Consider the following 26,442-nt stretch of genomic DNA (forward strand, 5'->3'; position numbering starts at 1 on the left):
GCCAAGGTAAGCTGCTGACTGGAGCACAGAGCGACGTTCCAAGCAAATGAATTCCTCCTACTGAGTCGTGGTGCAGGGCTGGTCTGCAAGTCCCGGTTATCAATCAGCAGGGAGACCCTGGGCAAACCTCACGGGTGCCACAGAGACAGCGGGAGGCCGGCAGCACCACTCGGCCCAGCGGAAGACGGCCAGCTTGTTAAGATGTTCCCGCCCTGGAGCCTCCTGGCCCTCTCGTGTCTACGCCTGGGGTTCAGCTCTAGCCAGTATGCCCCTGACCTCATCACCTCCCTGCCGGGTCTCTCTTCCATGCCAAGTTTCCGGCAGTGGTCCGGCTACCTCCAAGCAGGCTCCGGGAAATACTTCCACTACTGGTAAGTACCTGAAGGCAGGGGGATCACCATCATGGGTGGGGAGGAGGGGGAGAGAGAGTTGGTGCGTGTGTTTGTGTGTTGGCTCAGAGAGGTCTAGTGGCTCACCCAAGATCATAGAGCATTTGTTTTTTGTTTTTTTTTAATGGCATTTATTAAGTGCTTACTATGTGCAAAGCACTGTTCTAAGTGCTGGGGAGGTTACAAGGTGACCCAGTTGTCCCACGGGGGGCTCACAGTCTTCATCCCCATTTTCCAGATGAGGGAACTGAGGCCCAGAGAAGTGAAGTGACTTGCCCAAAGTCACACAGCTGACAATTGGCAGAGCTGGGATTTGAACCCATGACTTCTGACTCCAAAGCCCGGGCTCTTTTCCACTGAGCCATGCTGCTTCTCTTGGTTCTTTGTCAGCTCGTCCTCTAGACTGTAAGCTTGTTGTGGGCAGGGAATGTGTCCGTTTATTGTTCTACTCTACTCTTCCCAAGCACACTCAGTACAGAACTCTACTTACAGTAAGCACTCAATTGACTGCCTGAGGATTGACTGCCTGCCTGACTTTCCCCCTAGATGGGTCCTTGGACAGCTGGTTCCCTTGGTGGCCTCCCCAGAGAAGGTGTTGCCCCTCTGACCCCCCTGACCACTTGGGGTCGGGTGCAAACCATGGGATGGACTCATCTGGTTTCGTTTCTCTTCCCTTCCTGAAGGTTTGTGGAGTCTCAGGGGAACCCAGCCACCGACCCTCTGGTGCTTTGGTTGAACGGAGGCCCTGGCTGCAGCTCCATGGAAGGGATTCTGGAAGAGAATGGGCCCTACCGGGTGAGCAAGGGAGCATTGGTACCTTCCACTGGTGTTTACGCACAATATTAAGCTAAGCGTTGGGGTAGATACAGTACGGTCAGACCAGACACGGTCCCTGTCCCACATGGGGCTCACAGTCTAAGGGGAAGGGAGACCGGATATTTTACCCTCATTTAACCGAGAAGGAAACTGAGACCCAGAGAAGTCAAGTGATTTGTACCCAGCAGATGAGTGGCAGAACCGGAATTGGGTCTCCTGACTCCCAATCCTGTACTATTTCCTCGAGGCCAAGGTGCTTCTCCCGTGCTCTTCCTGACTCCTTCAATGTCCTCTTTCATTCATTCATTCATTCATTCATTCATTCATTCATTCAATCATCATCATCATCATCATCAATCGTATTTATTGTGCGCTTACTGTGTGCAGAGCACTGTACTAAGCGCTTGGGAAGTACAAATCATATTTATTGAGCGCTTACTGTGTGCAGAGCACTGTACTAAGTGCTTGGGAAGTCCAAGTTGAAAACATATAGAGACGGTCCCTACCCAACAGCGGGCTCACAGTCTAGAAGGGGGAGACAGAGAACAAAACAAAACATAGTAACAAAATAAAATAAATAGAATAAATATGTACAAATAAAATAAATAGCGTAATAAATCCGTACAAACATATATACATATATACAGGTGCTGTGGGGAGGGGAAGGAGGGGGCTCAGTCTGGGAAGGCCACCTGGAGGAGGTGAGCTCTCAGTAGGGCTGAGACGGTGTGCCCGCTGTTGGGTCTCTATCTGTTGCCAACTTGTACTTCCCAACCGCCTAGTACAGTGCTCTGCACACAGGAAGTGCTCAATAAATACGATTGAATGAATGAATGTCGTCCCTCCTGCCCTCAGGACGGGCACTTACTTCTTTCCAGTAAGCCTCTGCCAGTGAAAATTGTTGGGGAAAGCAGCAATTCCTTTCTGCCTCCACCCACAAGGCCTTCCTATGCAGTAATTCGGAGTTTGCCATTTGGTCCCGGACTTCTTTGGCTGGGGGACTCAAGGGGCGGCCGAGGTAGGACAAAGAATCGACGCCGCCAGGTGGAGGTGACAGGAGTCCTCGGTTCCCAGTTCAAGTTGCCTTTCTCTTGCTGATCCTCCAATCAATCAATCAATCGTATTTATTGAGCGCTTACTGTTTGCAGAGCACTGTACTAAGCGCTTGGGAAGTACAAGTTGGCAACATATAGAGACAGTCCCTACCCAACAGTGGGCTCTTCTCACTGACCTTTTCAACCCAGCAGATAATACTAATAATGATGGCATTTGTTAAGCGCTTACTATGTGTCAAGCACTGTTCTAAGTGCTGGGGGGGATCCGAGGTAACCAGGTTGTCCCACATGGGGTTCACAGTCTTAATCTCCATTTTCCAGATGAGGGAACTGAGGCACAAGGAAGCTAACTGACTTACCCCAAGTGAAGAAGCCACGATTAGAACCCGTGACCTCCGACTCCCAAGCCCGGGCTCTTTCCGCTTCTCATGAGAGCCGTGGGGTCTGCAGATGGTGTGGCGGGGGGACAGTCCTGTCTCTTAGAGTGGAGGCTAATCCTGTCCATCTTTCCGTTCTATACAGATCCACAGTGACAGCTTCCTCTACGAGAACCCCTACAGCTGGAACAAAGTTGCCAATATCTTGTACCTGGAATCGCCTGCTGGCGTTGGCTACTCATATTCCCTCAGCCGGAATTACCAAATCAACGACCAGCAGGTCATTCATCCATTCATTCATCCAGTCGTAGCTCTTGAGCGCTTACTGTGTGCAGAGCGCTGTGCTAAGCGTTTGGGAAGTACAATTCAGCAATAAAGAGAGACAATCCCCGCCCACAACGGGCTTACATTTGCCTATTGTGAACTGAGCAACTCCTACTGAGCGCACTTGGGAATACAATACAGTTAGTAATAACAATAATAATAATGATGGCATTTGTTAAGCACTTACTATGTGCAAAGCACTGTTCTAAGCGCTGGAGGGGGATACAAGCTCATCAGGTTGTCCCACGCGGGGCTCACAGTCTTAATCCCCATTTTACAGATGAGGTCACTGAGGCTCAGAGAAGTTAAATGACTTGCCCAAGGTCACACAGCAGACCTGTGGCAGAGCCGGGATTCGAACCCACGACCTCTGACGCCAAAGTCCGGGCTCTTTCCACTGAGCCACGCTGCTTCTCTAGGCGTGATCCCTGCCCCCAAGGAGCTGTCAGTCTAGTGAGGGAGATGGGCTGTAAATTAGAGATAGGAGGAATAACGGAATATAAAGATATATTAATGGGTGGGAGAGGGAACTAAGCTAACAAGACTCTGGAGGGAATAAGGTAGGGAGCAAGAGGCTCTGGACTCCTCTTGATTGTAAGTTCATTGTGGGCAGGGAACATGTATACCAACTGTGTTAGATGGTACTCTCCCAGGCACTTAATACAGTGCTCTGCACACAGTAAGCTCTTCGATGGACTAATCAATCATATTTACTGAGTGCTATGTACATATGTACATAGTACATGTACATACTTACTTTGTACATATTTTTTACTCTATTTATTTATTTATTTATTTATTTTATTTGTACATATCTATTCTATTTATTTTATTTTGTTAGTATGTTTGGTTTTGTTCTCTGTCTCCCCCTTTTAGACTGTGAGCCCACTGTTGGGTAGGGACTGTCTCTATATGTTGCCAATTTGTACTTCCCAAGCGCTTAGTACAGTGCTCTGCACATAGTAAGCGCTCAATAAATACGATTGATGATGATGACTTGGGAGGTACAAGTCTGCAACATATAGAGACGGTCCCGACCCAACAACGGGATCACAGTCTAGATTGATTGGTGAGTGCAAGGGCATTCAGACTTTCACACACAACCAATCCATCAACCAAAGGTATTTATTAAGCTCTTACTGTGTGTAGAGCACTATGCTAAGCATGTGGGACAGTGCAATAAAACGGATTGGTAGACACGTTCCCTGCCACAAGGAGCTAAAGGGGAGTTGACAGTCTAGAGGGGTATATACACATCAAATTACAAAGAAATTCCTAGGTCAGAGCAAGGTGGTGTGAGAGGGAGGGTGAGGAGTGAAGGGGAACTAGGAAATTCAACCCAACCACCATCAAAGGGCAATCTATTTGACCAAAATCAGGATCCAGATTACAGGAGCCATTGCAAATCTGATCCGTCCTTATTCATTCATTCATTCAATCGTATTTATTGAGCTCTTATTGTGTGCACAGCACTGTACCAAGCGCTTGGGAAGTACAAGTTGGCAACATATAGAGACGGTCCCTACCCAACAGCGGGCTCACAGTCTAGAGGGGTCCTTAGGGGTCCCCTCTCATGCACATCGTTAAGTGTTTAATATGGCCCTTTGGGGGCAACGAGCAGTTTTCTATTTTATGGAAGAAAATCAGGATCACAAGAAGGAGGGCAGAAATAGAATTTGAAATCCCTCCCCCCAATGCCAAGTCCCCAATTCTAATTTTGCAAGCTGGTAGGGAGACACCACGGCAAGACCCGACTTGGGGACTCCCAGGCGTTAGAGCAGCATCTGAGACCCCATCACAAAGGGACTAAGCAACTCAATATGTCCAAAGTTTAACTCATGATTATCTCTCCCAAATCCTCTCTTCCAAGTAACTTTCCCATCATAACTCATTCATTCATTCAATTCATTCAATCATATTGATTGAGTGCTTGCTGTGTGCACAGCACTGTACTAAGTGTTTGGGAAGTACAATTCAGCAACAGAGACAGTCCCTGCCCATAACGGATTCACAGTCTAGAAGGGGGAAGACAGACATCCAAACAAATAAACAGGCATCAGTACCATTATTATAAATAAATAGAATTATAGATATATACACATCATTGATAAAAATAAAGAGTTGTGTATTAAGTACATATATACAGAGGAACAGCATGGCTCAGTGCAAATAGCACGGGCTTTGGAGTCAGAGGTCATGGGTTCAAATCCCAGCTCTGCCACATGTCTGCTGTGTGACCTTGGGCAAGTCACTTGACTTCTCGGAGCCTCAGTTACCTCATCTGTCAAATGGGGATGATGACTGTGAGCCCCATGCGGGACAACCTGATCACCTTGTATCCCCCCCAGCGCTTAGAACAGTGCTTTGCACATAGTAAGCGCTTAACAAATCATCATCACCGCAGGAATAAGCCATCATCATCATCATCAGTGGGGCTCATAGTCTAAATAGGAGGGAGAATGGATATTTAGTCTCTATTTTACAGATGAGAAGTCTGGGGCCCAGGGAAGCGAAGTGGCTTGCCCAAGGTCACCCAGCAGGCAAGTGGAAGAGCCAGGATAAGAACCCAAGTCCTCCAACTGGCAGGCCCAGGTTGTTTCCCCTAGGCCAAGCCGCCCTGGGATACCGACTTGGGGTTTGGGTGCTTACTATGTGCCAAGCACTGTTCTAAGCGCTGGGGTAGATACAAGGTCATCAGGTTGTCCCACATGGAGCTCACAGTCTTCATCCCCATTTTCCAGATGAGGTAATTGAGGCCCAGAGAAGTTAAGTGACTTGCCCAAAGTCACACAGCTGACAAGTGGTGGAATCGGGATTAGAACCCACGACCTCTGACTCCCAAGCCTGTGCTCTTTCTTTGAGTAGATGCTCAAGTGATTTTCCCTTGTCTTGACCCCCGCCACAGGCAGGCATTCCTTCATTCATTCATTCAATCGTATTTATTGAGCTCTTACTGTTTGCAGAGCACTGTGCTAAGCGCTTGGGAAGTACAAGTCGACAACATATAGAGCCGGTCCCTTCCCAGTAGAGGGCTCAGAGTCTAGGAGGGAGAGACAGACGACAAAACAAATATCAAATATGACATCCCCCAAACCTTGGACCTGATGATTTCACATTCACAGCAGGGTAACCGATAAGCATCTCCCTCCCCTTTAAGTCTCCTGTCCAAAACAGGATCAAATGATGGAAGCTAGCTTTCACGAGGAAAAAGAAATATATCCCAAGAGTAGGAAGTGGGGAGAGTGGCTTTTGGACTCTCCACGTTCCTGCCGGATTTCTCTGATCCCCGATCTCGGGGTGGGCCGTCCTCCCTAGGTAGCTGCCGACAACTACCAGGCCCTGCAATGCTTCTTCGCCAAGTTCCCCTCCTTCGCCAGCAATGATTTCTATGTGTTCGGAGAGAGCTACGCCGGGGTCTACATTCCCTCTCTCAGCCTCCGAATCGTCGACGGGCTGGCCCCCATCAACTTCAAGGTAAAGCTCGGGCCTGGGGTGGGATGGGCCGAGCAGAACAAGTCTCCAAAAAATGCTGGAAGACCCCTTCCTAGGGGTCCCGGCACTCTCCCGAAGGGTTGTCCACTCTAATGATTTCTGGATTGGGAGTCTTCCCTCTATCAATCAACCAATAGTATGTATTGAGCGCTTACTGTGTGCTAGGGATGTACCAAGTGCTTGGGAGAGAACAGTAGAGTAGTAAACTCGGTGTGGGTGGGGAATGTGTCTGATTAGTGTTGTATTCGCCCAAGGGTTTAGTACAGTGCCCTGCATACAGTAAGCGCTCAATAAATACGATTGAATGAATAAACACAGACTCTGTCTGAAGGAGCTTCCCTTAGCTCCAGCCCTGTGTTGCTGATCCTTGCTCCCAGCCCCAATCCCAATCCTGCTTTCCCATCCCCTGCTCCTAGGCAGCCTCTCTTGCTTGGTAGGAAAAAATGCAGTATTTATTGGGACACAACCTTTATGGGGATGTCCGTTTTTCGATCTAGACTGTAAGCTCGATATGGGCAGGGAATGTGTTTATCAACTCTGTTCTACTACCCAAGTGCTTAGTACAGTGCTCTGCACACAGTTCGCACTAAATAACTACCATTGATTGATTCTGGAGTGAGTCGGGGAGGGGGTGAGAAAATTGGGGTAGGGTTCTAGGGGTGGAGCTCTAAGGGGTGGAGCTGAGAAAAAATGATAGACACACATTCGCACACATACACGGAACAGGGATGAAATACCGTGCACATACGTGGGGCTGGGAGATGAGAGAGCAGGCAACCCATTTCCAGGGGTGGAATAATAATAATAATAATGGCATTTATTAAGTGCTTACTATGTGCAAAGCACTGTTCTAAGTGCTGGGGAGTTTACAAGATGATCAGGTTGTCCCACAGGGGGCTCACCATCTTAATCCCCATTTTCCAGATGAGGTCACTGAGGCCCAGAGAAGTGAAGTGACTTGCCCAAAGTCACACAGCTGACAAGTGGCGGAGCCAGGATTTGAACCCATGACCTCTGACTCCAAAGCCCGTGCTCTTTCCACTGAGCCACCTAGGCCATCTAGGCCGTCATTTGTCCGAGATGGGGGATCTGCGACACGGACTGTGGAGACTCAGGAGCGTCTAACCTGGGCCCAGTCCTCGCCAGTCTCAAGTCCGGCTTCTCTCCTAGGGCTTTGGGGTTGGCAATGGCGTGAACAATTACCAGCTCAACGATGAAACTCTGATTGAGTTCAGCTACTACCATGGCATCATCGGAGCCAAGTAAGTAAGCCCTGCCCCGTTGCCCCTCACTGTTGGGGACGAGACGATGGGTGTAAATGTTCCTCGCTTTACCCAGGCTTGTGGTCTGAAAGAAAGAGGTTCCTGGTTAAGTTTCTGGGGGAGGGAGGTGGTGGTCCAGAGCGGGGGAAGTCAGGGGACCGCTAGGCCCAAGTTGGTAGCCTCCAGCTCCCTTGGGAGGCACAGCCATGGCAGAGGTGAAGGAGGGAGGCTACGGTCGGAATAGCCACTTGTGAGAGTGGTCCCAGGGTAGTTGCCCCCCTTGCCCTGTTAAAAAAGTCCTGAGTATAATCCAAACTCACTTTTACATAGAAACCAACAACCTCTGCTTCTCTATATAAACCAGTTCACTTTCTACTTCCTCCCAAACCCCTTGAGCCTTATAGGCTGTCCATTTGGACCCCTGGGGATCCGTAAGAAGCAGCGTGGCCTAGCCCAGGCCTGATAATAATAATAATAATAATAATAAATATAATAATGATGATGATGGTATTTGTTAAGCGCTATGTGCAAAGCACTGTTCTAAGCGCTGGGGGGATACAAGGTGATCAGGTTATCCCATGTGGGGCTCACAATCTTAATCCCCATTTTACAGATGAGGGAACTGAGGCCCAGAGAAGTGAAGTGACTTGCCCAAAGTCACACAGCTGACAATTCGGGATTGGAACCCATGACCTCTGACTCCAAAGCCTGGGCTCTTTCCACTGAGCCACGCTGCTTCTAATATGAAGGACCTACGTTCTAATCCAGGCTCCACCACTGGTCTGCTGCATGACCTTGGGCAAGTCACTTCACATCTCTGTGCCTGTTACCTCATCTGTAAAATGCGGATTAAGACTGTGAGCCCCACGTGGGACAGGGACTGTGTCCAACCTGATTAGCTTGTACTTCCTCCAGTGTTTAGTACAGTGCCTAGCGCATAGTAAGTGCTTAATAAATACCACCCCCCTTCCAAAAAAAAACCCATTCCCCGGCAACATCTCCTGCAGGTAGCAGGGAAGGCAATAAGTCTGGAGAGGAGCAACTGGAAGCTAATCCCGTATCACCACTACACCCCAGTCCACAGGCTCCCAATCGCCTTCTCAACCTGTTCAAAGACCCCTGTCTTCGAGCTGATGTTTTCAGCGCTTAGAACAGTGCTTTGCACATAGTAAGCACTTAATAAATGCTATTATTATTATTATTATTATTTCAGAGGAACAGTATTCCCAAATGGCATCTGTTTCACAGCCCTAGCCAGAGAGAGGAAAGTGCTCCAGAGCAGGAGGCCCTGGGAAACCATGACTGAGCAGCAGAGGCTGACAACAGGGTGACTGCAGGCTGGAACCTTTTGAATCAGCATGGGGGCAGAGAGAAATTCTGACCCTTCTTCTAAGATGCTTTTTTACTGTAAACAACAGATAAGGGAAAAAAAAAAACCCTCTGGGTCAGACTTACTGTGTTCCTTATTCAGGTCAGGAAAAAAAGCTCAGTGTTTGTTATTCTTCCAAGGGTCAAGCAATGGATTATGTTTAGAATCACCCCTGGACTAGCAGAGGCTGGTTCTTCTCCAGCTCTCTGTGGGACGGTCCCCTCAAAGGAGCGTGATCAGAGCATGTGAAAGGGAGAGAGAAAAGTCAGGAGAGGGAAGAAGGAAAAGAGTACTAAGAGACAGAAGAAAGACTAATAATACTATTTATGATGATGATAGTAGCATTTATTAAGTGCTTACTATGTGCAAAGCACTGTTCTAAGCACTGGGGAGGTGACAAGGTGATCAGGTTGTCCCACGGGGGGCTCACAGTCTTCATCCCCATTTTACAGGTGAGGGAACTGAGGCACAGAGAAGCGAAGTGACTTGCCCAAGGTAACAGCTGGCAATTGGCGGAGTCTGGATTTGAACCCATGATTTCTGACTCCAAAGCCCGGGCTCTTTCCACTGAGCCATGCTGCTTCTCTACCTATGGTTTTTGTTAAGCGCTTACTTTGTGCCAGGCACTGTACTGAGCGCCGGGGTGGATACAAGCACATCAGGTTGGGCACGGTCCCCGTCCCACGTGGGCCTCACAGTCTCAATCCCTGGTTTACAGATGAGATAACCGAAGCACAGAGAAGCTAAGGGACTTGCCCGAGGTCACACAGCAGACAAGTGGCGGAGCTGGGATTCGAACCCATGACCTTCTGACTCCCAGGACCTCTGCTCTATCCGCTAAGCCATGATGGCTCTCCGGTGATGATGTCCAGATGCCTTCCCTCGCTCCCCTGATTTGGCATTTTTCCATCCCACAGACCGTATTGTTAATGTCAGGGGCAGAGACTTCTGTCCAGCTTGGACTGTCTCCACCTCCTTCTCTTATTTTCCTGTGGACACAACCCTCACTCATCCACGTAGTCCTCCCCAGGAAGGCGGAGATGTTTCTCCATCAGAGTCCTGCAGACGGAATTTTCCAAGAGGAAGACTGTAAGCTCACTGTGGGCAGCAACTCTATTGTATCGTACTCTTCCGAGCACTCAACAAACGCCACTGCTGATGATGAAGACATCAACCAGTCATTTTTATTGAGTGCTTAATGCGTTCATAACAGTGCGGTCTAATGGATAGATCACGGGCCTGAGAGTCTGAAGGATAGAGAAGTAGTGTGGTCTAGCAGAGGGAGCACGGGTTTGGGACGCAGAAGGCTGTGAGTTCTAATCTCGGCTCCGCCACTTGTCTTCTGTGTGACCTTGGGCAAGCCATGTACTCAGTGCGGTGCTTTGCACACAGTAAACGCTCAGTAAATATGATCGAATGAATGAGTGGAAGTCACTTAACTTCCCTGTGCCTCAGTTCCCTCATCTGTAAAGTGGGGATTAAGACTGTTGAGCCCTATATGGGACAGGGACTGTATCGAACCCCATTAGCATGTATCTACCCCAGCGCTTAGAACAGTGCCTGGCTCATGGTAAACGCTTAACAAATACCTCAATTATTATTATTATCTGGGTTCTAATCCCAGCTCCGCCACTGCTGTGTGACCTTGGGCAAGTCTCTTCAGTTCTCTGTGCCTCAGTTACCTTATCTGTAAAATGGAGATAAAGGCCATGAGCCCTATGTGGGACAGGGACTGTGTCCAACCCCCCTCCTTCCCCAGACTGAGCCCCCTCCTTCCTCTCTCCTTCCTCCCCCTCCCCCTCCCCCCGCCTTACCTCCTTCCCCTCCCCACAGCACCTGTATATATGTTTGTACAGATTTATTACTCTATTTATTTATTTATTTTATTTGTACATATTTATTCTATTTATTTTATTTTGTTACTATGTTTTGTTTTGTTATCTGTCTCCCCCTTCTAGACTGTGAGCCCCCGTTGGGTAGGGAACATCTCTATATGTTGCCAACTTGTACTTCCCAAGTGCTTAGTCCAGTGCTCTGCACACCGTAAACGCTCAATAAATACGATTGAATGAATGAATGAACCCAACTATCTGTATCTACCTCAGCACTTAGTACAGTTTCTGGCATATAGTGAGTGCCTCAAAAATACCATAAAAAAGATAAAAACTAGGCACTTGGGAAAGTGCAGTAGGGCCGTTGGTAGACGCGTTCCTCGTCCACAAGGAGATTACAGCCTCGAGGGAAGATAAAGGGAGGAGCAAGGTATCTGAGGTGCTCCTCCTCACAGAAGGCTTGAAGGTAGAAATTTCAGGGTGTCGGAAAAGGTTCTTTGAGAGGAGGAGTCGTCTTTGATGGTGGAGAATGGGTCGACGAGGAGCCACCCGGACCCCAAAAGCAGCAACAGCCGCCGCAGCTGGCCTGTCCTGGAACATCTTCATGTTCTCTAAGCTTTGGTGGCTGTGATGGTTGCTCCCTTTTCCCAGGCTAGCCTCCACTTGGCATCCAGGACTCCAACCTGGAGTTTGGGGTGTGTCTGGATCTGGGCCAAAAAAACTCCTACAAAATAGAGGGGATCCATTTGCTCCAGCAAGGTCTTTAAAAAGGAGCCAACCGGGCAAGTGGTACCAGGGAAACAGGGAGTGGCACCGGGGAAATTGATTTAGCAAAGAGCGGTGGAGAAAAGGGAATTATCTACAGTGTGGCTGGAGACCAACAACTCCTGATTACTCAGCCTGAGTTCCTGTTTCTTGCCTCTCAACCTTAGCCCAACAGCAGCTCTGGCCCCACACGTCTCCTAGCCCACGTCTCAGTAGAGCCTGCTGCTGAAATGGGGCTCGCAGCCGGATTTCGAGAGGAAGATTTGCCTCGAAGCTTTCTTCTTTCCTGAAGCGTCTCTTTTCACCTCATTTTGCAAGCGCCCTGGGGTTCCCGGTTAGTGCGGGCGATCCTCCTCACCCTGTTCCCCCTTCTCTATCCCACAGCCTCTGGGCTTCCCTCAATGCCCACTGCTGCTCTGTGGGTACCTGCAACTTCTATAACAGCACCGAGAGCAGCTGCTTCAATGCTGTGAGTCTGTCCTTCTAAACAAACAACAATAATAATGGCATTTATTAAGCACTTACTATGTGCAAAGCACTGTTCTAAGCGCTGAGAAGTTTACAAGGTGATCAGGTTGTCCCACGGGGGGCTCACAGTCTTAATCCCATTTTCCAGATGAGGGAACTGAGGCCCAGAGAAGTGAAGTGACTTGCCCAAAGTCACACAGCTGACAAGTGGCGGAGCCGGGATTTGAACCCATGACCTCTGGCTCCGAAGCCCGGGCTCTTTCCACTGAGCCACGCTGCCGTGGGTCGTCACCCTCCGGAACTCTGTTGTCCCCAGAATCTGCTGCCTTCTTTAGTGTGGCGGATATGGTTACTGACCAGGCCTTGGGTGTTGTTACCGGGCTCTGGTCAGGCTCGGGCTGAGGGTGATCATCTTCTCCCAAAAGACACGTGCTTGCTGTAACCCAGGGTTTCTCCCCTCGTGTTTTCCTCAGCCCCACCCCGGCCCCCGGCCCGTTTTTCTGGCCCGTCTACGTCTTTGGCCTCCTTTGAAAGCCACAAACCATGGGAGCAGTGAGGAAGCTGAAATGGAGGTTGGCATCCCCATCTGGTTGGATGGAGCCTGCTGGGCGACGGGTAGATTTGCCACCTCCTCCCGTGTCTGGCCTCCCTCTTTTGGCCGCTGGGATTTGCCCACAATCGGAGGAAGGGGCTCTCCAAGGAACGGACCGGGCCCGGCGAGAGCCCTCCTCAACTAGAGCAATCCCTCGGGTGGGGCCCTCTCAGCGGTGGCGAGAATCGGGGCAGCGGCCGGAGGTTTAGGGGATCGGCATGGACTTGACTGTGCCCGTGACCACTCTGGGGCTGGGCCCTCTTGTCCCCGCAGATCCTCAAAGCTTTTCGCCTGATCCGGGGCATCGGCCTCAACATGTACAGCCTCTACTCGCCTTGCTGGGGGGCTCAGGGCTACCAGGCCCGTTATGCCTCCGACATGGCCAGCCTTTTCCGGGAGTACCGATTCAGTAAGGCAAACCCGGTGAGGAGCCCTGGGGCTGGCCCGGGGGCTAGGGCTGAGCTGGTCAGAACCAGACGACGATCTGGGACCCGGAAAAGTTGATGGCAGCTAAATTGGCCCGCCGACAAAATCGGAGGGAGCGCTTACTCGGTGTAGAGCATTGTACCGAGCGCTTGGGAGGATGACGGAAGAATACTAGAACAGAGAGGAAAATGGAAGAGACTTAGGAGGGATCCTGAGGGAACTGGTGGGCTGAGAGGAGAGGGGAGGAGGCGCCGAGAGACGCAGAGGCGGTACTGAGGGGCTTCATTGCGGTCTCTCCCTCTCCTCATCCCGGGCTGCCCCAGCCAGCTGGAGGCCCAGTACACGGAGTTCCCAAGTGCATCAACTCCACGGCTTTGTACATGTGGATGAATGAAGATAACGTGAGGCGGGCGCTGCACATCCCCAGCTTCTTGCCCCACTGGGAGCTGTGCAGGTAAGATGGGACAGGGTTGAAAACCCTGGGCCTTGAGCGTCCGTCCTTACTGCCTCTGGAAGGCTCTCAAGTCGTAGTAAGGATCCACTACATTGCGGGCTCATTTGGGAGGCAAAATCCGCAGCTTGCCACTGAACGGGGGGGAGAAGAAGGTGTGGAGAAGAGGTCAGGGAGATCTCCTGGGAGCCCCAAGGGATACTTCTCCAAGGCCTGGGATTTTGGTGTGTCTGTGGCCTCTCCCTCTGGGCTCTTTTGAGACAGGATTATGGGGGGTGCACGCAGGAAAAGTGATTTGAGACTCGCCTCCCCATCCCTCCTCTGCAGCCCTCCCCACAATCGGGCCGCTACTACGGCTCTGGGGGCAATGAGGGATGTCAGGATGTTCATTTAATCGTATTTATTAAGTGCTTACTGTGTGCAGAGCACTGTACTGAGAGCTTGGGAGAATACAATTGATTGATTACCTGTATATATATGTATATATGTTTGTACATATTTATTACTCTATTTTATTTGTATGTATGTATTCTATTTATTTTATTTTGTTAATATGTTTGGTTTTGTTCTCTGTCTCCCCCTTCTAGCCTGTGAGCCCACTGTTGGGTAGGGACCGTCTCTATATGTTGCCAACTTGTACTTCCCAAGCGCTTAGTACAGTGCTCTGCACACAGTAAGCGCTCAATAAATATGATTGATTGATTGATTGATTACAATATAAAAAAAAAGCTGACACATTCCCTGCCCACAACAAGCTTATAGCCTAGAGTAGGAGACAGACATTAATGTAGGTCTCCCTGCCAGGTGGGCGGGGAACACATTCATTCATTCATTTATTCATTCAATCGTATTTATTGAGCGCTTACTGTGTGCAGAGCACTGTACTAAGCGCTTGGGAAGTCCAAGTTGGCAACATATAGAGACGGTCCCTACCCAACAGCGGGCTCACAGTCTAGAAGGGGGAGACAGACCACAAAACAAAACATACTAACAAAATAAAATAAATAGAATAAATATGTACAAATAAAATAGAGTAATAAATATGCACAAACATAGGTACATATATACAGGTGCTGTGGGGAGGGGAAGGAGGTAAGGCGGGGGGATGGGGAAGGGGAGGAGGGGGCAGTGTACCAACTCTGTTATACTGTACACTCCTAAGCGCTTAGCACAGTGCTTTGGAGATAGTAAGAATGCCATAAATATGATTGATTGATGGACTGACCATCCATGCCAACCCCAATTTGACAGGCACCCCAAGCCCAGAAGTGGTAGTTGGGCACCAGACTTGCATCCCTGATGATACAGCAGGAATGCCCAGCCAAAAAGGAACAGATTGGGGGTGGGGTGGGAGAGCCATGGGGGCTGCTTTGGGGTACCGTAGGGTGGGTTATAGATAGGAAATAAAGTGGGTAGGGGCTTCCTAAGTCAAATTTAGGCAGGTGAGCAGAGAGGAGCAGTAACTCCCCCTTTTAGACTGTGAGCCCACTGTTGGGTAGGGACTGTCTTTATAAGTTGCCAACTTGTACTTCCCAAGTGCTTAGTACACTGCTCTGCACACAGTAAGCGCTCAATAAATACGATTGATGATGATGATGACGATAACTGGAATAGGGGGTCTGCCTCAAAGAGGTAGGAAGAGGACCCAGGCTCCTTGGCTACCACGTAGAGGAGACGGCCAACATTAATAATAATAATAATGATGGCATTTGTTAAGCGCTTGCTATGTGCAAAACACTGTTCTAAGTGTTGGGGAGGTGATCAGGTTGTCCCACGTGGGGCTCACAGTCTTCATCCCCATTGTCCAGATGAGGTAACTGAGGCACAGAGAAGTGAAGTGAGTTGCCCAGAGTCACACAGCTGGCAGTTGGCGGAGCCGGGATTCGAACCCATGACCTCTGAGTGCCAAGCCCGGGCTCTTTCTCGCGACTTCCTCCCGCAGCTCCTGGACGACCACCCAATACCAGAGGCAGTACACGGACATGGCCCCCTTCTATCGCAAGTTGCTGCAGAACAACATCCGTGTCCTCGTGTACAACGGGGACACTGACATGGCCTGCAACTTCCTCGGGGGCGAGAAGTTTGTGGCGTCTCTGAACCAGCCGGTGAGGGGGCAGAAGCGGGGAGAGGCGTGACCAGCTGGGGGGAAGCCCCCCAGGACTCCCAGGGGGGCTTTGTTTGGGAAGGACTTTCTGCAGAGTCCCTCAAGGCCCTGCTGAGAGCTCACCTCCTCCAGGAGGCCTTCCCAGACTGAGCCCCTTCCTTCCTCTCCCCCTCGTCCCCCCTCCATCCCCCCCATCTTACCTCCATCCCTTCCCTACAGCACCTGTATATATGTTTGTACATATTTATTACTCTATTTATTTATTTATTTTACTTGTACATATCTATTCTATTTATTTTATTTTGTTAGTATGTTTGGTTTTGTTCTCTGTCTCCCCCTTTTAGACTGTGAGCCCACTGTTGGGTAGGGACTGTCTCTATATGTTGCCAATTTGTACTTCCCAAGCGTTTAGTACAGTGCTCCGCACATAGTAAGCGCTCAATAAATACGATTGATGATAATGATGATGATGATGCAGAGGTTGGTGAGGGTTGGGGGAGTGGGGAGAGAGGGAGCCCCCAAGCTCAGATGGGGTCTTCCCCTCGGCCCCTGCAGGTGCTGAGGCCCTACCAGCCCTGGTACTGTAACAACCAGGTCGCCGGATTCTTTAAGGAATACGAGAAGATCACGTTCCTCACCGTCAAGGTAACGGTTGGCCCCCCCGCCAGAACTCTCCCCGACTTTAATAATAATAATAATGGCATTTATTAAGCGCTTACTATGTGCAAAGCACCGTTTAAGTGCCAGGGAGGTTACAAGGTGATCAGGTTGCCCCACGTGGGGCTCACAGTCTTCATCCCCATTTTACAGATGAGGGAACTGAGGCCCAGAGAAGTTGTGACTTGCCCAAAGTCACACAGCTGACAGTTGGCGGAGTCGGGATTTGAACCCATGACCTCTGACTCCAAAGTTAGATTATAATAATAATAATTTTGGTATTTGTTAAGCGCTTACTCTGTGCCAAGCACTGTTCTCAGTGCTGGGGGAGATACAAGGTAACCAGGTTGTCCCACATGGGGCTCACTGACTCCAAAGTTAGATTCTAATAATAATAATTTTGGTATTTGTTAAGCGCTTACTCTGTGCCAAGCACTGTTCTAAGTGCTGGGGGAGATACAAGGTAACCAGGTTGTCCCACATGGGGCTCACTGACTCCAAAGTTAGATTATAATAATAATAATTTTGGTATTTATTAAGTGCTTACTATGTGCCAAGCACTGTTCTAAGTGTTGGGGGAGATATAAGGTAACCAGGTTGTCCCACATGGGGCTCACTGACTCCAAAGTTAGATTATAATAATAATAATTTTGGTATTTGTTAAGCGCTTACTCTGTGCCAAGCACTGTTCTCAGTGCTGGGGAAGATGCAAGGTAACCAGGTTGTCCCACATGGGGCTCACAGTCTTAATTCCCATTTTCCAGATGAGGGGACTGAGGAACAGATAAGTGAAGTGACTTGCCCAAAGTCACACAGTTTATAAGTGGCAGAGCTGGGGTTAGAACCCGTGACCTCTGACTCCCCAAACCGCACTCTTTCCACTGAGCCAGGCTGCTTCTGTAAGTACTTAACAGATACAGAAAGTAAGCAGACTTTCTAATAATAGTTATAATAATCATCATCGCAGTAGTGAGTCGAAGGGAAAGAATTGAAGAATTATGGATTGTATTTAGACTGTGAGCCCCATGCGGGATAGGGGCTGTGTCCAACCTGATTTACTTGTATCTATGCCAGTGCTCGGAACAGTATTTGACACATAGTAAGTGCTTAAATACCACAATTATTATTATTATTGAGAAGCAGCGTGACTCAGTGGAAAAGAGCCTGGGCTTTGGAGTCAGAGGTCATGGGTTCAAACACCGGCTCCGCCAATTGTCAGCTGTGTGACTTTGGGCAAGTCACTTCACTTCTCTGTGCCTCAGTTCCCTCATCTGTAAAATGGGGATTAAGACTGTGAGCCCCACGTGGGACAACCTGATCACCTTGTAACCTCCCCAACGCTTAGAACGGTGCTTTGTACATAGTAAGCACTTACTAAATGCCATTATTATTATTATTACAGACTGATTGGGAAGTGGGCAGGGTTAAATCTGAGAGCTTCCTGGAGGAGGTGGGTCTAGAATTGCAGTTTAAAAGAGGGGAGGGAAGTGGTGATTTCTAGTTCGTTTGGCGACATGGGAATCACGTATTTCTGTTTCTACCAAAAACATTAAACGCTGATTTTTAGGCAACAGCACTGTGTACAAACCACAAAACCCTCAGTACAAAAATGCGACAGGACGACGGAAGAAGCGTGATGGGGTCGGCCTCAGGGCCCGCAGCTAGTTTCGTTTTGTTTAGTCCAGTCATGGGCTGGTTCGTGGGCTGTCCAAGCGGCCACAGAGCAGCTGTCCTGAGCCCTCTGATGGCAAATCCAAGCTGGGAAGTGTTGCGGTTCGTAAATTCATTTATTCAATCATATTTATTGAGCGCTTACTATGTGCAGAGCACTGTACTGAGCGCTTGGGAAGTACAAGTTGGCAACATATAGAGACGGTCCCTACCCAACAGTGGGCTCACGGTCTAGAAGGGGGAGACAGACAAGAAAATAAACCACATTAACAAAATAAATAGAATAAATATGTACAAGTGAAATAAATAAGTAGAGTAATAAATCTGTTCAAACATATGTACATATATACAGGTGCTGTGGAGGGGGGAAGGAGGTAAGGCGGAGGGGATGGGGAGGAGGGGGAGAGGAAGGATGGGGCTCAGGATTATAGATAATAGAATCATTCATTCATTCAATCGTATTTATTGAGCGCTTACTGGGGGCAGAGCACTGTACTAAGCGCTTGGGAAGTCCAAGTTGGCAACATATAGAGACGGTCCCTACCCAACAGCGGGCTCACAGTCTAGAAGGGGGAGACAGTCAACAAAACAAAACAAATTAACAAAATAAAATAAATAGAATAAATATGTACAAGTAAAATAGAGTGATAAATCAATCAATCAATCAATCGTATTTATTGAGCACTTACTGTGTGCAGAACACTGTACTAAGCGCTTGGGAAGTACAAGTTGGCAACATATAGAGACAGTCCCTACCCAACAGTGGGCTCACAGTCTAGAAGGGGGAGACAGACAACAAAACAAAACAAATTAACAAAATAAAATAAATAGAATAAATATGTACAAGTAAAATAAATAAAGTGATAAATTTGTACAAACATAGATCCAGGTGCTGTGGGGAGGAGAAGGAGGTAAGGCGGGGGGAATGAAGGACGGGGCTCAGGATTATAGATCATAGACTCATTCATTCATTCAATCGTATTTATTGAGCGCTTTTCTGTGTTAATGGCTCAGAGCTGGAGACAAAGGTTTTGGGATGGGGTTCTGCAATTTGGTTGTTCTGGCTGCACACGAGAAGCAGTATGCCCTACTGGAAAGAGCATACCACTTGTCCGCTGTGTGACCTTGGGGAGGACTGTGAGCCCGTTGTTGGGTAGGGACCATCTCTATATGTTGCCAACCTGGACTTCCCAAGCGCTTAGTACAGTGCTGTGCACGCAGTAAGCGCTCAATAAATACGATTGAATGAATGAAAGAAGTCCACTTCTCTGGGTCTCAGTCACTCCCTCATCCCCCTCTCCATCCCCCCATCTTACCTCCTTCCCTTCCCCACAGCACCTGTATATATGTTTGTACATATTTATTACTCTATTTATTTATTTATCTTGTACATATCTCTTCTATTTATTTAATTTTGTTAGTACGTTTGGTTTTGTTCTCTGTCTCCCCCTTTTAGACTGTGAGCCCACTGTTGGGTAGGGACTGTCTCTATATGTTGCCAACTTGTACTTCCCAAGCGCTTTGTACAGTGCTCTGCACACAGTAAGCACTCAATAAATGCGATTGATTGATTGATTGTGAGCTTCATTCATTCATTCATTCAATCGCATTTCTTGAGCACTTACTTTGTGCAGAGCACTGTACTAAGCGCTTGGGAAGTACAAATTGGCAATATATAGAGGCGGTCCCTACCCAACGTCGGGCCCACAGTCTAGAAGGGGGAGACAGAAAACAAAACAAAACAAGTAGACAGATGTCAATACCATCAGAATAAATAGAATTATAGCTATATGCACATCATTAAAAAATCGAGTAATAAATACGTAAAAATATGCACACGTGCTGTGGGGAGGGGAAGGGGGTAGGGCAGAGGGAGGGAGAGGCTGTTCTTCCCCCGACTAAGACTTTGAGCCCCACACGGGACAAGGACTGTGTCTGGCCTGATTAACTTATATCTAACCCTTTGCTTAGAAGAGTGCTTGACATATAGCAAGCGCTTAACAAATAGCAAGAGAGAGAGAGAGAGAGAGCGACCAGCATGCAGTAATTTGGTTCAACCATCCACAGAGTTGCCGGTGATTTGATGCATATCCACATGGCAGAAATTTAATTATGTGGGACACGGACTGTGTCTAACGTCATTATCTTGTACCTACTCCAGACCTTAGTACATTTCCCGGCACTTTTTTTTTATGGTATTTGTTAAGCACTTACTATGTGCTTATAATAATAATGATGGTATTTGTTAAGCACTTACTATGTGCTGATCATAATAATGATGGTATTTGTTAAGCGCTTACAATGTGCAAAGCACTGTTCTAAGCGCGGGGGGGGATACAAGGTGATCAGGCTGTTCCACATGGGGCTCACAGTCTTAATCCCCATTTTACAGATGAGGGAACTGAGGCACAGAGAAGTGACGTGACTTGCCCAAAGTCCCACAGCTGACAACTGGCAGAGCCGGGATTTGAACCCATGACCTCCGACTCCAAAGCCCGGGCTCTTTCCACTGAGCCACGCTGCTTCTCTAATGTAGGGACACCCTTGACACCATATCAAAGGTTCCTTTTTGCTGAACAAGGGACGAGGCCAAATGTCAGCTCGGGTGTTAGTTCGGCTGCGGATTTGTTCGCCACCCAGCCAACAAGAGGGGAAGCTTCCTGGGGCCCAAGAAAGAAGAGGGGCCAGTGATTCAGGAAACCGAGGTTCAGCTCCCCATGCTGCTTCTCTGCAGAGCCTCAAACAGTCCCATCCTCTCGTTAGGCCTCGTCCGCCTCCCCTCTACCCTTTCCCCTTCCGACTCCGGGAAAATCCGTGGGTGGGGGACAAGGCAGCAGATGTTCTGGCTGGTGAAATATTCTCTTCATCATCATCAATCGTATTTATTGAGCGCTTACTGTGTGCAGAGCACTGTACTAAGCGCTTGGGAAGTCCAAGTTGGCAACATATAGAGATGGTCCTTACCCAACAGTGGGCTCACAGTCTAAAAGGGGGAGACAGAGAACAAAACAGACAGAACCAAACAAAACAGAAATATTCTTTTCTTCCCCAATTACCAAGGAATGGCCGTTGTAGCATTTGGGTGAGCATTCGGACAAAAAACCAGTGATTTGTTGTCCCGAGTTCCTGGGAAATCCTACCCCGACTCATCCTGTCCTAGCGGAGCTGGGGAGGCCGAGCCAATTACCCAAATAGGGATTGTAGGATTGCATGTGCCTGCCAACTCTGCTGTGTTATTCTCTCCCAAGTGCTTCGACCAGTGCTCTGCACATAGCAGGAGCTCAATAAATACCATCGACGATGATAAGGGCTCAAAAATAATCAATCGATGTTTTTTATAACTGGCTACCCTATAACTCCGTAGCTCGATCAGTTAATGGCATTTATACCACTGAGCTGTAGAGTTACAGCTAACAGGTTGGAGCAATAAGAATAATTCTGGTATTTGCCAAGCACTTACTGTACGAAGAGCTGGTGTGGACACAAGCAAATTGGGTTGGACACAGTCCCTGTCCCACGTGGGACTCACAGTCTTAATCCCCATTTTACAGATGAGGAAACTGAGGCACAGAGAATTGAAGTGACTAGCCTAAGGCCACACAGCAGACAAGTGGCAGAGCCGGAGTATGTTTGAAGATTGAATTGTCCCCTGCTTTGGCAGAAGTTCATTCATTCATTCAATCGTATTTATTGAGCGCTTACTGTGTGCAGAGCACTGTACTAATCAATCAATTTTATCTATTGAGCACTTACTGTGTGCAGAGCACTGTACTAAGCGCTTGGGAAGTACAACTTGGCAACATATAGAGACGGTCCCTACCCAACAGTGGGCTCACAGTCTAGAAGGGGGAGACAGAGAACAAAACAAAACATATGAACAGAATAAAATAGATAGAATAAATATGTACAAGTAAAAGAAATAAATAGAGTAATAAATCCGTACAAATATGTATACGTACATCCAGGTGCTGTGGGGAAGGGAAGGAGGTAAGGCGGGGGGGGATGGAGAGGGGGAGGAGGGGGAGAAGTTGTTATTATTACTATTATTATTATTATTATTATTCATTCAATCATATTTATTGAGCACTTACTGTGTGCAGAGCGCTTGGGAAGTACAATCAATCAATCAATCAATCAATCAGTCATATTTATTGAGTGCTTACTGTGTGCAGAGCACTGTACTAAGCGCTTGGGAAGTACAAGTTGGCAACATATAGAGACAGTCCCTACCCAACAGTGGGCTCACACTCTAGAAGGGGAGACAGAGAACCAAACAAAACATATTAACAAAATAAAATAAATAGAAGAAATATGTACAAATAAAATGAATAAATAGAGTAATAAATATGTACAAACACATATACATATATACAGGTCTTGATGTGCCAAGTGCTGTTCTAAGCACTAGGATAGATAAAAGGTTATCAGTTTGGACACAGTCCCTGTCTCACAGTCTAGGTATAAGGGAATAGGATTGAATCCTCATTTTACGGGCTCACAGTCTAGGTATAAGGGAATAGGATCGAATCCCCATTTTACAGGTGAGGAAACTGAGGCATAGAGAAGTGAAGTGACTCACCCAAGGTCACACAGCAGATAAGTGGCAGAGCCAGGATCAAAACTAAGCAGTTATTCTTATATTGTACTCTCCCAGGTGCTTAGTACAGTGCTCTGCGCGCAGTAAGCACTCAGTAAGTAGGATTGCCTGATTTTTAAGTATTGTGAATTATATTCTATTATTGCGGGAGGGTAGGGTACACACTCTTGCATAATCGGAGTGGTTCCCTGAATCAGTCGATCGATGGTATTTATTGAGCGCTTACTCTATGTGCACAGCACTGTACTAAGCGCTTGGGAGAGTACAGTGCAATGGAATTAGTGGACACATTCCCTGCCGAGCTTACAGTCCTGAGGGGGGGACAGACATTAATAGAAATAAATGAATTTTGGATATGGGCGTAAGTGCTCTGGGGTTGAGGAAGGGGTCCCCTCCCCACAGCACCTGTACATATGTTTGTACGTATTTATTATCTATTCATATCTATTCTATTTTATTTTGTTAGTATGTTTGGTTTTGTTCTCTGTCTCCCCCTTTTAGACTGTGAGCCCACTGGTGGGTAGGGACTGTCTCTATATGTTGCCAACTTGTACTTCCCAAGCGCTTAGTACAGTGCTCTGCACATAGTAAGCGCTCAATAAATATGATTGACGATGATGATGATGACTGTCTCTATATGTTGCCAATTTGTACTTCCCAAGCGCTTAGTACAGTGCTCTGCACATAGTAAGCGCTCAATAAATATGATTGATGATGATGATGATATTACTCTATTTTATCTGTACATATTTATTCTATTTATTTTATTTTGCGAATATGTTTTGTTCTGTTCTCTGTCTCCCCCTTCTAGACCGTGAGCCCACTGTTGGGTAGGGACCGTCTCTAGATGTTACCAACTTGGACTTCCCAAGCGCTTGGTACAGTGCTCTGCACACAGTAAGCGCTCGATAAATACGATTGAATGAATGAACTCAGGTTCTCGGACTCTCAAGCTTGTGGTCTTCCTACTAGGCCGCACTGTTTTCCGAGCTGCTGAGCTGTTGCCCGCGTCCGCTCCCGGGGAGTCAACACGGGTCGTCCCAACTGCCTTCTCGGCCGGACTTTCTCATCTATTTCTGTCCCTTGTCCCCAGGGCTCCGGGCACATGGTACCCCAGCATCGGCCAGCCCAGGCGCTGAAGATGTTTGAGTCTTTCCTCAAGAATACTTCCTACCTGTGAGCTGCCTCTCCTGAGGGTAAGGACTTCCCGGGGGCCATGGAGGGAGCGGCGTCTTCATTCGGTCAATCTCCCATTTTGTTGCCTCGTGAAGTGTCCCACAACCAACGGGGTCTTGGGGGTTGGAGTAGCGGAAAGGAGTAGCGAAATGGCAGTCAATCGGTCAGTCATATTGACTGAGCGCTTGCCGTGCACAGAGCACTGTACTAAGCGCTTGGGAGAGTACAATAGACCAGAGAGAAGCAGCGTGGCTCAGTGGAAAGAGCCCGGGCTTTGGAGTCAGAGGTTCAGATCCCGGCTCCGCCTATTGTCAGCTGGGTGACTTTGGTTAAGTCACTTCACTTCTCATCTGTAAAATGGGGATTAAGACTTGTGTCCCATTCATTCAATCGTGTTTATTGAGCGCTTTCTGTGTGCAGAGCACTGGACTAAGCGCTTGGGGAGTACAACTTGGCAACATCTGGAGACGGTCCCTACCCAACAGTGGGCTCACAGTCTAGAAGGGGGAGACAGAGAACAAAACTAAACGTATTCACAAAATAAAATAAATATGTACAAATAAAATAGAGTAATAAACACGTACAAATATATATACATATATGCAGGTGCTGTGGGGAGGGGAAGGAGGTAAGGGGGGGATTCATTCAATCGTATTTATTGAGCGCTACTGTGTGCAGAGCACTGTACTGAGCGCTTGGGAAGTACAAGTTGGCAACATATAGAGACGGTCCCTACCCAACAGCGGGCTCACGGTCTAGAAGGGGGAGACAGACAACAAAACAAAACATATTAACAAAATAAAATAGAATAAATATGTGCAAATAAAATAGAGTAATAAATACGTACAAATATATATACATATATACAGGTGCTGTGGGGAGGGGAAGGAGGTAAGGGGGGATTCATTCAATCGTATTTATTGAGCGCTTACTGTGTGCAGAGCACTGTACTGAGCGCTTGGGAAGTACAAGTTGGCAACATATAGAGACGGTCCCAACCCGATCACCTTGTATCCTTCCCAGCACTTAGAACCGTGCTTGGCACATAGTAAGCGCTTAATAAATGCCATTATTTATTTTATATACATTCCCTGCCCACAGCGTGCTTACAGTCTAGAGGGGGAGACAGACACCACTAATATAAATAAATACATTACAGATAACGTGAAGTTGTGCGGCGACTGGGATTACAGTGGGAAGAAGGTAGGGCAATTCCTCAGATCGCAGAAACCGTGGAAAACACACCCTTGTTTATTTTCTACTTTTTTATTTTTCTGACACAGACGTTTCTCTGGCCAAATGGCACTTCTCATCTTGAGGCATAAAGCCCTGTCTCTCATAAACTACCTTACCTTTCTCGTCTAGCCGTCTAGCTATTAAAATGATCATTTCATTGGGAAGGATGATCTCGAGGATTAAACTGCTTTTCAATCTCTCCAATAAAGATAAGTTTATCAGAAGCACAGCACCTTTTCTCTCTCCATCTGCTAACTCCTTCCGGGAGAATTGCAGTCATGTGTCCTTTCAGCCTCCAAACCCCCCAGCTAGGCATTTTCAATCCCCATCCTCTGCCCTCCCCACCCCCAAAAAGGGGAAAAAACTGAGATTCCAAGGGGGAGGTAGGAGAGGCTGTCACTGGGAAAACTGAAATTAGAGGTCAGGAGTCTTGCCTCCAGGTGTGTAGACAAGGATGATCTAAGGGTGGATTTGGGGAGGTGTTCTTTCATTCTACAGAGGGGGGTGACCGCTTCCAAACTGGCCTCATCCACATCTTCCAGTGAAACTCTTGGTAAACACGAAAGTAAATCGAGGGGCGGCCCACTGTCTTCTCCATGTCCCCCCGAGTCCTGTGCTCACGGGTCTCAGTGGGTAAGAAAGGATGTTGATGGTAGGTTCCTCGATCAATCAATCAGTGGTATTTATTGAGTGCCTCAGGATAGTAATAATTGTGGTATTTGTTCAGCGCTTACTGTGTGCCGGGCATCGTACCAAGTGCTGGAGTGGATGCAAGCAAATCGAGTTGGTCACAGTCCCCGTCCCACATGGGGCTCGCGATCCCCGTTTCACAGATGAGGTAGCTGAGGCACAGGGAAGTGAAGTGACTTGCCCAAGGCCATACAGCAGGCAAGTCGCAGAGCCGGGATTAGAACCCATGACCTTTTGATCCCCAGGCCCATGTTCTATCCACTAATGCCAGAACTCCCTCCCCCTTTATACCTGGCAACCTACCAACTCCCCCCACCTACAAAACCCTCTTAAAATCACATCTCCTCCAAGAGACTTTACCAGATTAAGCCTCTTTCTTCCTCTATCCCTCCTCTCCTCCGTGTCAACTCTGAACTAGGCTGGGATACCCCTGGGTATCCCAGCCCCACAATACTTAGGTAAATATTCCGATGCCCCGCTATTATTTTCTCCATCCCTAATCAACTTTAATGTCTATCTACCCCCATAGACTGTAAGCTCCTTGTGGGCAAGTCACTATACTTCTCTGTGCCCCAGTTCCCTCATCTGTAAAATGGGGATCAAGACTATGAGCCCCTCATGGGACAGGGACCGTGTCCAATCCGATTTGCTGGTATCCACCCCGGTGCTCAGTACAACGTCTGGCACATAATA

At 48.0% G+C, this 26,442-nt stretch overlaps 1 protein-coding gene across 3 annotated transcripts; it reads left to right on the forward strand.

Annotated features, from left to right (window-relative positions):
• LOC119934991 (lysosomal protective protein-like) lies at positions 1 to 25,230 on the forward strand. 3 transcript variants are annotated; one of them, XM_038754605.1, is made up of 12 exons: positions 1 to 371; positions 1,073 to 1,184; positions 2,783 to 2,917; positions 6,277 to 6,435; positions 7,624 to 7,715; positions 12,066 to 12,150; positions 13,015 to 13,164; positions 13,491 to 13,621; positions 15,561 to 15,723; positions 16,278 to 16,367; positions 23,741 to 23,843; positions 25,107 to 25,230. In XM_038754605.1, the coding sequence occupies exons 1-11, from the start codon at positions 202 to 204 to the stop codon at positions 23,825 to 23,827; spliced, it is 1,374 nt and encodes a 457-aa protein (XP_038610533.1). In that variant the 5' UTR covers positions 1 to 201; the 3' UTR covers positions 23,828 to 23,843; positions 25,107 to 25,230. The 3 variants fall into 3 exon arrangements, with proteins under 3 accessions (XP_038610533.1, XP_038610531.1, XP_038610532.1); XM_038754603.1 differs by lacking the exon at positions 16,278 to 16,367; XM_038754604.1 differs by lacking the exons at positions 2,783 to 2,917; positions 16,278 to 16,367.
• The last annotated feature ends 1,212 nt before the right edge of the window (positions 25,231 to 26,442 follow it).

This window comes from Tachyglossus aculeatus, chromosome 11 (genome assembly GCF_015852505.1).
Source record: "Tachyglossus aculeatus isolate mTacAcu1 chromosome 11, mTacAcu1.pri, whole genome shotgun sequence".
Classification (NCBI taxonomy): domain Eukaryota; kingdom Metazoa; phylum Chordata; class Mammalia; order Monotremata; family Tachyglossidae; genus Tachyglossus; species Tachyglossus aculeatus.

Excerpts from the sequence above, each read along its gene's own strand:
- LOC119934991 (XM_038754605.1), top strand. The coding sequence starts at position 202 with ATGTTCCCGCCCTGGAGCCTCCTGGCCCTCTCGTGTCTACGCCTGGGG. Across the intron at positions 6,436-7,623 it reads TGGCCCCCATCAACTTCAAG|GGCTTTGGGGTTGGCAATGG; the intron begins GTAAAGCTCGGG and ends CTTCTCTCCTAG. Across the intron at positions 13,622-15,560 it reads CCCCACTGGGAGCTGTGCAG|CTCCTGGACGACCACCCAAT; the intron begins GTAAGATGGGAC and ends TTCCTCCCGCAG.